The sequence below is a fragment of the Atractosteus spatula genome, chromosome 4 (assembly GCF_055471065.1).
Source record: "Atractosteus spatula isolate fAtrSpa1 chromosome 4, fAtrSpa1.hap1, whole genome shotgun sequence".
NCBI classification, from domain to species: domain Eukaryota; kingdom Metazoa; phylum Chordata; class Actinopteri; order Semionotiformes; family Lepisosteidae; genus Atractosteus; species Atractosteus spatula.
Genome location: NC_142709.1, coordinates 27047354 through 27060777, shown reverse-complemented (window position 1 = coordinate 27060777; position 13424 = coordinate 27047354). Strand labels below are relative to the sequence as shown.

The window sequence follows — 13424 nt, the reverse complement described above, 5'->3', positions numbered from 1 at the left end:
TTTAGTTTTAAGCATGTGCATTTAAATTAAACAAAGAAGTAACACAGTTATACTAAGATGGAAAATCTGAACTGAAATAGAAAATATTTGTATTTATTTATGCCATATTTCAAATACCTGCTTTCAAGAGATTTGTAAGTAGGTTAACACTTTTTTTTCTTTTGATTCACATTTACCTAAAATAAGTATTCATGGAATATTCCACATTTTCCATGTTCCTGGAGAATTAGACAATTGGAACACTTCGTGATAGCGATACCAATCTTTGTAATGGTCTTACTAGATCTGGTACAAAACACCTACAGTATCATCCAGTTATGCCTTATATACAATAAGTAAACAGGCTTAACCCACACAAGTTAAATGGCTTTTCTAAAAAGTATATGAATTAGGGTGCCAAGTGTGCAGTGCACTGCAACAGAAAAGAACTCCAAACTAAACTTTATTTCTGTGATTTTTCCAGCATCATGACAGTCACGCAGGTTCTTTTTGGGGAAAAATTATTTCCACACTGGAAGACACTGTCCATGACTGTGAATGATTGCCACAGCTGTCCTAAATAATTAACTTATGTAAATCAGAACAGTCTGACCATAATTAATACATTTCTGCTTTATTAATTTCGAATACTTTAGAATTGGAAAGGCAGAGATAGTATGATGTGATATCTGAATGTAAGATAAATATTCATGTCACTGTTTAATCTAGACCCTGAAATACAGCACCTGATTTGGTTGTGTTGATATGACTAATTAGCTATAATTAAGTGCTTTTTCCATCAGTTCTCTAGGGGCTACAACTAGTTTCAGAAGTATTTATGTAAAGGTTATTTGGAGATGTTAAATATCCAATTATGCACTGCAGTTTGCTTCTTGTGAATTTCAACTAGGTTTTCTCCTTACATCATTCAAAAGGAAGACAAGAGCATGGGAAAAATGTACAAAGGATGTCAAATGTCATATACTGTACATTTCTTTAAGTGCTGCCTATTACAGATAACAGTAGGTAAATCTAAATAACAAAACTACTCTATGAAACTACAGTTAAACAGTTAAAAATGTGTTTGGACATAACATTTGCTTAATAAAAAATAATAACCAATTATACGACACAATTAAACCAAGAGCAGAGCACATGAAGAAATAAAGTTCTGGTGCTTCTTAATGCTTGAATGTGAGAACAGAAGAACATCAGCATCAAATACAGTAGTTTCAAGACTTTTCAAGAGTGCTGTCATTCTGCCATTTTGTTTTGGTAAACAGACATGCAGGCTTATAAAACGCACAAATACAGTAATATAAGCATACTGAGCTAATCACCGTATAGTCTTCATGTTTTAGGGGGATCTTAAAGAACAATATTCATACAGCTTTATACTTTAGGTGTCTTCAATCACAAACTAAAGAATTAAAATAACAATTGGTTCAATTATGTAACGGAGAACTAAGATGGAATGGAATTCAGAATAAATTTTTGCTCTCTAGATCCAACTCTTGCCTGACAATACACATGAAACAGCTAACAAATTACTGTATATACTCTCAGGGAGTCCTTTCCTTATCATGCTTACAAATATTTAAAATCTAGAATCCAAAAAGTTTTGAACAAATATTTTGGCATGTTAAGTACTGTACAAATAGAAATTGTGTTATATTACCTGTGGAATATCTTAGATTAAAAGTCACATCAGTATTTATTTTCTACGATTTATTTTAAATAAACTGTTAGAGAGCAACACTTAATCTGAAACAATGAATCTACAAGGTATTTACAGAATTAAAGAACTGTTATTAGGTGTAGAGTTTTTTTCACACTGAACATTTTAGATTAATATGCATAAAGGATGAATTCCAACTGATGCTTTGCAAATTAACAGAGTCAGGCTATGAATACACAATGCAGCCTTTTTCCTTCTGCCTCCTTTTTCAGCAACTGCTATTTAAGTCATCCATTTTAAAAATATACAGTACAATTTCCTCATGACATCTTCTTAAGTGGAATTTGCCACGAGTGGAAAAGTATAATATTCTCATGTGAGAGTTAAAAGCACTGATTTTTAGTGAATGGTGTACAGCATTGTCATTCACAATGATACCACATCATGAAATCCCAGGGGTCCAAAAAATAGAGATCGTTATCACTCAGTGCTTTTTAACTACCCTATTCTGTGGTCCTCAGATGCTATCATGTTGCCTAATGTCTCCAAGCACAAATCCATACATAGTTATATTTGGAAGCCTTTTAATGAAGTTAAGCACTATATTCAACAAAACATTACATATAAATACATTACTTTCAGATTAGTAAATATTGTCAAACATGCCAAAATATATAACCTGGGCAAAAATATCATTTTTTGTTGATAAGAACAAATAAATCCATGTAAATGAGTCTATTTTCAACTGTATTATACTGTATAAGCACTAAAACTAATTAAATGATACATACATCAGAACAACAGCCTACAAGAAAGATAATATTTACTGATAAAGCTATCCTTTGTTAATATATAAACTTTAAATGTCTTGGTTTATTTAATAATATTTCAGGATTATTTTACCTGAATGTTATATAAAAACAGTATATAAATATAAAGTAAATAAACAAAGGCTAATTCACAGAATGTACAGAGTGTTTCAAGCTGAATAGTTCTGGACATCTTATTGAATGATTGCTGAAGGTTAAGCAAAATGTTAAATGTCTTTAAGAATTACTTTCCCAAGACATGGAAACAAAATAAACTTAACATATTAGGACAGTTGCTGTTCTCACAGCTGCCCAAATAATCTCTGTGGCCAAGTGCAATCTAGCCCTTTTTCATTAAGATGACTAATGCAAGAACCATCCAAGAAGGTCATATACTGAAAAAATAATATCATTATCAAGCTATTTCAGTTCTTTCAGGACCTATAGTAAAAGTAAGCATTAAATATTACTGCTACAAACAAGGGAAAATCCAAGGAGCTTCCATAAAACACCACGAGCTGGTTCTGATTTTGTTTTACAAATTTTATTTATCTGTAACAGCTGACAATTCTTTCGAGCTGTTAGTCTTTTGAGGTAAAAACGGATTGTGGCATAAGAGTAAATAAACACAGTCAGACCACAGCATTTAAATGACCACTCAAGTACACAGCCTTTGCATGTTAAAATTAGTTTTACTACTTGACACAAGTAGTACAAGAGCAACAAACAAGCACAAAACAACCAATAACAGCTTTTATACATCACACATTTGTGTGGGGTACCATATTAAATATTCCAAGGTTCTCAAATTATACAATGACGGAAATAAAGAAATGTTTTTTTTTTCATTTGTATTTAATTTTTATTCAGAGATTGTAAGCACAGAGCTAAAGTAGTATACTTTGAAGCATTTTCCACCCAGTACAGGCCTAATTTCCATTAGGGAGGGCCTAACCTTTGAATGAGCTGTATAAAATATATATATATTTGATTAATTACTTAAAATGGTTTTGAACAAGTTAACGTGCAGTAATCATAAATACTGTATACACAGAATCTCTAAGTATGGCCCCCATTTTTTTGAAGAAGCTTATAATCTTCTAAAATCATGGGTGATATTTCATTGTGGGATGTTGTCTTCACAGCAGATTTTTCATCATTGTAGACATTTTCCTCAAAGTGCCTTTGTATTGTCCCACTGCAGTCAGTGCTTCAGAAGAATGATGCAATTTTAAGATAGCTACTGTAAATACATTATACCAAGCTATGATATATTAAGTTTGTTCATAAAGTTCATAAAGTGTTTCACTTCAACTCTATGGTTTTAGTTTTAATGCTTTTGTACTCCCTTAGGCTACTTGATGTTTATCAAAATCCATAACTACCACTGGCACCAAAAAGATACCATTGTCAGCTGTTTCACCCTAGATGTATAGCTGGTATGCATATAATGAACAAAATACAATCTTATACAATGGTAACTGCCAGAAGATGGGCTATTTGTGAGGGCTTTTTATGTCCTTATTTGGTGTCTGGACTACATAAATCATAGGATTCCAGTTCTCTTTACAACACCACCTCAGGCTTAAGTTATTCTTAAAAATGGAAGAAGGCTTACATACAGTAGTAAATTCAAGTAGTGCCTAATTTATAACAGGAGAACATCACACATCATTTGTAAAATTATTGATTATTATTTTTCCTTTATACCCTACTTTAAATTTAGGATTATGGTTTCTGATATCAGCATTTGATACAACTATAAAATAAGGGGGGTTGATGGGGATAAAACAGTATATGTACTGTACACTTTTGTCTGCTGATTTTGTAAGTCCGGTCCAATAAGACAAACTATTAAAAATCTGAGCATATATTGAATACTTTGTTGTATTATTTCAGAATATAAAAGAAATGTTTAGGTTTGCTGGAGGCATTATTAAATGCATGTTTTAATAAAAATGGCAACAAAAACTGAGGCCAAATAAAGATTCTTATGTGAAAGAAATAAACATACACATCTTACATCTGCTTTATCTTCACATCTCCTCCAACAGTACATAGCTGTTTCACAATGCTGTAAAAACTGTGGGATGGGGTACTGGAGATTCCTTTCCAGTTAAGATATTACTGATGAATTACACAGAAGCACAGAAGGGAAAAAAGAATTCTGAAAAAAATGGATGAGGATAGATATTGTTTCTATCAGTTCAGACTGTTAAAGCAAAACTAAATTCTATCTGTGAATTGTTCACTCATGAGAGGTGGACCCTTCATGAATGATTTAGTAGTTGTTTCAAAGTTAAAGTTGCAAAAAATGTTCATTATTCCCAAAAACCTTTCACATTCTATCCCTAAAAATGATATGTACATTCTCACATGAAGGATCCCTTTTTATGTCCACTTAGTTTACCCCCACTATTTTGAACAGTGAATACGCATTGCTCAACCACAAGTTGGTCCCTATTCTTTTAACTTGCAGCTTATTCTGCAAGACTGATTTCTTCTTTTCATTCAATTTTACTGGATGCATCAACTTCCTAACTTCATTAGGGCAAATGTAAAAGGAAGACCTATGAAATGGTGAAGATTAACCTTCTTTCAAACACTTAATATATTAACTATTTCTCTCATTTGAAATGCCATACATTTAATTATATGGTACCTGTAACTGTTTCAAGAATAGTGGCTTTTGTACTTCCCCACCTAAAATCAGAAAGATTAATTTTTACTTAAAAATAAACATAAACATCAAAATAGTAAAACCTTTAAATTTACTGTTTGATTTCCTGACCATCCACTTTTGACAGTCAATTTTTAATATTAAAACATTTAAAAATGAAAATAAAAAACAGAATTTCAGTATCACATAACATGATGCTAATGGATGTCATTCAATACCTTTCCTATAGACACATCTAGCCGGCAAAATGAAAAAAAAATGATCAAAGTATTTTCAAACAGCTGTGGCATTTAAAGTTATCAAAAGCTTTGTTTTTCATTACCTTCTGTGATTAAATGCAAAGAGAAAAACACAGAAGTGGGAGCCTAGATCAGGTACTCATGAAGTCCATGAACAGGTGGACCTAATAAATGCATTTTCCAAATTTCTAGCTGCACCTGCAGAATGACAAGATAAAAGATCTCACGGGATTGTAATAAGCTATGCATAAAGGATCTTTAATAGAAAGGTCATTATTTGACACTTGCAGTATGACATGCAACAGATGACTGATTTTTCTTCTTTTTAATATAGTAAACTCTACACTGTTTAAATTGATTACATTGCAGTTCTTATCACTGGAGAACAATCTCCGCACTCTGTGTGTTTGGGTACACTACAGATCACACCACAGATGCCATCAACATCAGCTTCAGATGAAACATAAGGTCTATACAGCCACTTAAAAATATTAAATTCTTTTAATTCTGCAAAAATAAATTCTTTGGACTGAGAAATAACATCCTGTTGGTGATCTTAATTAAGAAACAATACTCTGTACTTATGACAGTCCAGTTAAGCTCACTTCTGATATCGCAGTAACTCAACACTATCCATGCCCCAAGAGGTTTAATCATTTTACATTTGAATGTAACTGGGTTTCATTGCATTCATTAACAAGCAAAAGAGGAGATTAACAAACCAATAATGTGTTGCATCGTAATTAAAAGTTACTGTAGGTAATTACTGTATTTGAACCACAGCCTTATTGGGCCGGAACCCATCCTGGTTTCCATTGCACAGAAAACTTTGCAAATGATTGGTGAACGCTGGTCCCTGTTCATACAGCTGTGTGGACTGAAGCACTGTGGATACAGCACCTTCCTGTACAACAGCACTGTCTCTAGCAGGGACATGAACCCACAATCCACCAGCTACTGTACATGTCCAGAGATGTACCCACTAATTGAGGCCATTGCCAACAAACTGCAAGAAACCACTAAAAATACACTGTTTATAAAAAGTGTTTCCTTTTTAAATGGTTTAACTTGACATATCCATATCTCCTGATCCAAATACAGTCATGTAATAACATAATGTATAAGTAAAAAGACAATGGAAATACAAATAGTAACATGCAGTATATTAATATATTAGTATAATATGTCATATATGGTACTATATATGGTATATTATAATCTGGCATTAATTCCTTTAATTGTTTCATGAATCATTCATTTAGATAGTACATCTGTAAAGAATGTCACATTCTAGAAGCTGACTTTAGTTCATCGATAGGTAGTTCAAGAACATACAGTATATGTCAGCATGACTTGTGTTCCCCGAACTCTTAGTTTTCCTTATTAAATTCTAATAGAAAAGGCTCCCCACATACTGTGTAAGAGATGATAATGGAGGCATGCAGCATCAAGTCACTCAGGAAGACAAAAATCACGCATAAATGCAGTTAATTATTATATGGACAGAATTCCACAACAAACAAAAAATGCACAATGTCCATCGATCATTTTAAATTCTGATAATATGAAAACAGATAATGTGAAAAAACATGTTCTAAAAAATCATGCCTAATTTATTAATATTCAGATACCTTGATTATAATTTTCATGTGCTTTAGTGATATGTGTTAAAATTCAGCATAACCCAGGCAGCGTACTGTATACAGTACAGTACCTTTCTACTGAGAAGCAAAAATGTATGAGTGAACTGCAGTAAAATGTGCAAGCTCTAACAATAATCAGCAGCTTATTTCTCAATTGAATTCACATATTCTGTAAATGAGTCTGAGTTCCAGCATTCATACTGTACATTCGTACTGTTCAAGAGGAATAGGCATCCAAATGTAAATATCATCTGTTGCAGTCACAGTGCCAGGAATGCTAACTGCTGTCAGCACTCAGCACTCCCTTTAGCAAAGCTAGACTACACTACACAGCAATACTACTGAAGCAAACCACAGTCAGTAAATACATGAAAAAGCGCTGATTATAAAATTGATTTTTCAATTCTATTTATTTTATAATATCATTATGAAAGGGCACGTATAGTTCCTCTAAATGACAAGTAAAACATGAACTGATATATATCATCTGTTTTTCTAATTGGGTCATAAATAAAATTCAATGAATGTAAATGTATATATATAATTTAATGAAAAATATATTATTCACTGAAACCCTATCGTTAATGTGCTATATGTATTAAGTGGTATTAGATAGTAGTTATATTTCATGAGTTATAAGAGGCCATGCTTCAGGCTGTGTAATTCAATTGTAAAAGGTTAGTAATCTTCAATACTTTACGTTGCCTGATATTACACAGAAGAGCCACCTACTGGACATAAGGTGGTCTTTAAAAATTTACCATATGATAAAAAATATGATTACTGTATGGATGCTGTAAGGGAATTAAATTTTGCACTCGACGAAGACAATAATACTGTACATACTGTATGGGAAAAAAAAATGAGTCAAACCAAAATGAGAATCTGTACAACATGATTCAAATTTGGCATGGGTTTCAAGTAACAGGTTCAAAACTTCCAGGGAGCCAAAAGTTTAAGTCCCCTGCGTACTGTTTCAGCGCACACTGTATTTGTATTCTTTTATTAGAAGAACTTCCGGCTTCTCTATAGGTTACCAAGGGGCCTTAAAGACAGACAATACATTATTTGCTTGTTAACGGGTTTTTTTTTTCAAATAATCTTACCTTTATTAAATTGGACTTCATGCATGGCATTTATATATTACACTCAATTAAAAATAAAACAATCAAACTTCCCTCGATGTGCATTACAAAACTACACTTATGGAGCCATATGTAATTTAATGCAGCTTGTCAAGATAATTTACATTTTTCGTCATATCCATCCTTCTTATGGGCCAAATGTTCCCAAAAACTGTTCACTTTGTACTAGATAAACAGATACCCCAGTCACAGAGGTGAAATTGCAGAAAACAATTCTTGAGTTGCTCAGAAAGTAGTTTTTTTTTATTGTTGATTACATGCAATAAAATGTGCCATTTACAAGACTTTTCCTTTAAGATGAAACTGACCTTTTATGGACGCCTTGAGTGAAAGTATAAATGTAATACAGGTTTGAAATTATCGCAATAAAAGAGCAGCTTAAACACCGCCTGCTACACTGATCTGTAGGTTTCATTGGCCTTTTCTGCAAAATGTCAGACTATTCCAATTGCCAAAGTTGTGCAACCATCTGTGAAGTCTTTTCAGCGAGGTACAGTATATCAAAGACGCTTGGTTTACGAACAGCATTTCTAAGAAAATTGTTACTTTTTATTTCTTCGCGCTTTGCGGCGCGTAGTTTGCTAATAGAAATATTTACGAAGTTGATTTCCCTGTCAAAAATAGCTCCAGCGTTGTTGTTTTTCTCTCAGCAATACCTACGGCTCTCTTTCCAACTAACTACTGTAAATCACAGAATTCCCGAATACAAGAGAAGAATGAAGTGCCTAAACTTCAATTCAGCTAGAAAGCTAAGCGATTAGGAAATTACTAATGGGGGAAATGAAGAAATTGTTAATGAGGATTGCGGCTGAGTATAATTTTGTAGCAATGGTACTCTGATATCTCAACGTAGCTACACAAGGTAACAAGTTGCACCTCTTACCAATTGAGCTTGCTCTCAATAGTTTCAATCACGGACCAATCCACGATTGACTACCCTGATTCTGAGTGCGTCAACACTTGCTTTCTCGGATCTAAGTTAATTAAAAGCTAATAATGGAGTTATGGAGAAATACATATTATTCCATCTACCATCGGATATCTTCTAATATTAATAATTACACTGCAACCTACAACAGCGTGAACGCTGGCAATGTTAGGAGCTGATTATCTACACAGTCTGCACAGCATTAATAATTAAAATATGCACTTCAAACCATAAAGTGACATTATTAAGTAAAGTATTTATCCCCAGATCTGGTCTAATGACATGCTCTTAAAACACAATTTTAAAGTTTCTAAAGATAATACAGCATTGCTTTAACAAGTAGAGCCACGTGCATTTACTATATGTTAATTTGAAATAGGTAGATTTATATGTGCAAACAATTAAATTACTTCAGTTTTATGAAAAGAATACTGTGTTAGTTGGATTTTCTTAAGTATACATGTTTGTTTTATTTAGTGTTCGGTTTTTTTCGCGTTTTAACTTAATTTGTTCATACCTGTAACTACCGGCTAAACGTAAAGCCCCTTTTTATGTTGACAATTATTGTATTTCCATTCCCACTCGTTGTATTCAATAACAGATCATTAACTGATTATGTATAAGCGACAAGTTGACTTAAGTATAATTCTCATCCTTACCTGATATTTCCTGATGAGGGACATTGACAAGACTGAAGCCTTTAGCAGTGTACGCCTGCCTGACCTCGCTGCAGCTCCGTGCTTTAAGATCAGCTCCAACTGCAAGTGACAGCACTGAGAAAGTGCAAAAAACGGCTTCTATTCTAAACATTGTACAGTCTTGTGATAAATCCGTTCCTCGGCAGACCCCAGTTAAAGAAACCAAAACGACACCACAATCCCGTTTGTATTTAACACGCGCTCCGTGGTTTCCAATATTCTTCCACTGCAGCTTTTAAAAAATCTTTATCAATCACAAATCAGACTTTTACTTTGCAATCAAAGCAGCAAAGGCTGCTGCACTCTCCGTTGAAAATGAACGCTTTGTGCCAAGTTCAGCTACATAAATCCGGTTCGTGAAGCAGCACTATGTTATGTTCAGACAACTTCTCTCATACATACTGAGATTCTGTATTACAGTCTATGAGAGGAAGCGAGAAACAGAGAAACACATACACGCCGCGCATTACTGAGGGACAGAGTCAGTGCTCAGACCAAAACACGGACTGGAATCTGCACCATCAGACTAATCTTCGCTGCTACACGCCCGTAAGCCGAGATGTTCTTTTCAAAACCAGCTACTACGATCTGCAGAATAGGATGTGCAACCTTGAAAAATGAAACCTTGAGACACTAGAAATAATTTTCTAAATATTATGAAAAAAAGCTCAAGAAACTGAATGTTTTATAACAGCTGCGTATATTTTCAAAATAAATAATATTTAAACAAATGGAACTTTTACTATCACTGGAAAATCGAGTTCTTTCGTTCTGTAGAAATATTCTAACGACATTATTATTATACTTTGAAAGATAATGAAGTGGAAAAAAAATCCTGTAATGCGTTAAATCGGTACATGATATACAGTATGCAAAACAATACATTGTTCCTAACTCAGGGTCAGCTCATTGTCCCGTTTTCAGAAATTTATGGTTTCAGGTTTTTCCATAAACTATTGGCATCATCATTCATTGTTTTTACAGGGAGCAGCTATCCAATTCACCAGGACTATCATCCACTTACTGTAATAACAGTTCACCGTTTTTCAGAATTCATATTGTACTACTTCTATAATTGCCATACTTATTTTAATAAACGTATTTGGTTTGTTAATTTAATTAATCTACGACATACTTTTATTGTTGCTGAAATAACTAACCTGCAGAAAAAGAGAACTGAGTCAGGTCATCCTTAACCCTTTCATTTAATGCTGACTAGCATGAACGTTGTCCAACAGGTGCTGCTGTCTGTGTTTGTATAAGCCCTACTGGTGTACTGATGTTTTGCATTGGAACAGCTCAGCTCTGCTGCTGGGATATAGTAAATTTGTCTTGAGCATACATTTCTAGTTGTTTCTAGTATTAACGTCTTGGTATATTTTTAGTTCCTGAATGAAAGCCCAACATAGACTCCTCTGTTCTAGACTTCTAACCTCTAGTTATATCAAATACCTTAGTCTGGGAATATTCTCTTTGCTCTTTTTAAACTCTTTGAAGAAAAGCAATAAAGCCAACAAACCAATGTTAATATTATATAAAACAGGTATGAAGCAGGGATGTTAACCCAGGTGTCATGTCTTAACTGAATTCTGGGTTTGTACAATCTGTCTTTACTAAACTTCAGTTTAGGAACCAATTCAATTCAATTGGTGAAGTGGTAACATATTTCAAATATAGAAGGCTTTTTGGGTTGTTTTAGTTATTCTAGTAACTAAATAGTTGTATTTTTTTACCATGCAGTGGTCTGTCAAATTCCATTAATATAACCAAATCTGTGTCATAACAAGTGCAATAAAATATGTAACAATGTTTCATTTTGATAGCACAAGTAAACAGGAATATGCAATTACGTAAAACAATATCCAACAATATAATTGTTTGTTTATTCTTTTATTTTAGAGGTAAGTCAATTTACAAAATAATTTACAAATACAACCTAGAGAACCATTTATACAGCTGGACATTTACTGGAACAATTCAAGTGAAGTTCTTTGCTCAAGGGTACAACAACAGTATACCACCTGGGATTTAATCCCACAATCCATCGGTCTGGAGTTTCAAGGCCTGTTCCATCTGTGCTGCTGCATAGCTGATTGTGATTAAACTAATATAAACCTTCTTCAGTTTACACTACCATCAGTCAGTTATGCAATAGCCCACTTTTCTATAACACAAATACGATAGGGACACATATAGTATTCTAATAGTATATGCTAGAATACTATTTAAAAAAGTTTAAAAAATGTATTTTTGCATAAACTCAATTACACTTTTAACATTAAAGTTTTAAAATATAAATATATATAAACCCAAAAGAATGTTTTTTTTTTTTAATGGTTCCCTTCTCCACCCTTCACGTTTTTACCAGGCACCTATACAATAATCTCCCTATTCTTCATTTTTATTATTTCTAGTTCATATTATCAGTAGATAATTGTTTGTGTTTTGTACATGATTTTTAATGCAGCTTTAAAAACAGTACCAAACAGTTAAAATGGTTTTGTTGTTATCTTTAGTACAACCTAATGCCCTTTTCATTGCAGTGGGGAGTGCTAGTCATGAAGCAGGTAAAGCTAGGAAGGAAAATAGCAGACATTCTGCAGACCCAGAGGAGGGATAAAAAGAGAACACAGGGCTCCCCAGTTTTAAAGGGGGAAACAGCAAGAAAGGGTGAACCAGGGGTAAAATTAGAGATGTCATGGGGACAGTCCATGTAGGGCTATTAGCAGACATCTCATCTAGGGACGACTAAAGCACACAGTTATACAGTACAGTACAGTATAGCTTACAACGCAGAAATAATGAGAAAAGACAGCAATATTTTAACTGATAAATCTGATTATTACTGATTATTCTTGAACAAAACTGTTTTTCGGTTAATCATAGTTTATCTTCTATAAGGTGGTTTAACACTTGCTGCAAAGCATTGTGTAAAATCAAATCCCTTTTTCTGCTTTGAATGCCTCATGCCACTCACTGGATTGGTGAAATATGAGTGATGGCTTACACTGATGTTTCTGAACTGTTACAAGAAAATGACAACCAGGCCTTTCTGTGTTTTGTCTGCTGCATAAACAAAAAATTAACCATTTGAGGATATATGAGGTCTGAGAGTGGTACTCTGTTATTGTACTATTGTACTACTTTTTTATTACCAGGTCTATAGATTATTCTAACCAATGCCAAGTTTATCATTTTAACACTGATTTATGCAGGTTTTGAGTTTATATGGTGAACAACACTATTTTCTAAGTTTTGTCTTATTGTATCACATACTGTATTTGGAAAGCATGAAATGGGTAACACAAAGTTTCGCATATTTATTAATTATTATAGTCTGGATTTAATTCTTTTTCTCTCTGGTTACTGTCTACATTGTGTGTACTTTCCCAACATAATTTTCACAAACAAATAGTATATATGTATTCATTTAAACCACAAATAAGAAAACTCTGTTACTTAGTTCTGCTTTCTAAATCTGATTTATTACCCTTCACATGAAAGTCAGTTGCTTTCTCATGGGACTATTTTATAGATGGAGATTCCATTGGAAGCAAATCATCCTGTCCATTGAAAAATGATTGTGAGGATGTGCTGATGACATGCTCACCAGTATCGCTGACAT

At 33.4% G+C, this 13424-nt stretch overlaps 1 protein-coding gene across 1 annotated transcript in view; it reads right to left on the bottom strand.

The window, feature by feature from the left end:
- gpc6a (glypican 6a) overlaps positions 1 to 10224 on the bottom strand; it is a 337751-nt gene extending 327527 nt beyond the window's left edge. Inside the window, exon 1 of the mRNA XM_088913348.1 lies at positions 9761 to 10224. Within this exon, the coding sequence (XP_088769474.1) occupies positions 9761 to 9911 (151 nt within the window). The 5' untranslated portion in view covers positions 9912 to 10224. The remainder of the gene's footprint in view (positions 1 to 9760) is intronic.
- Between the last annotated feature and the right edge of the window lie 3200 nt (positions 10225 to 13424).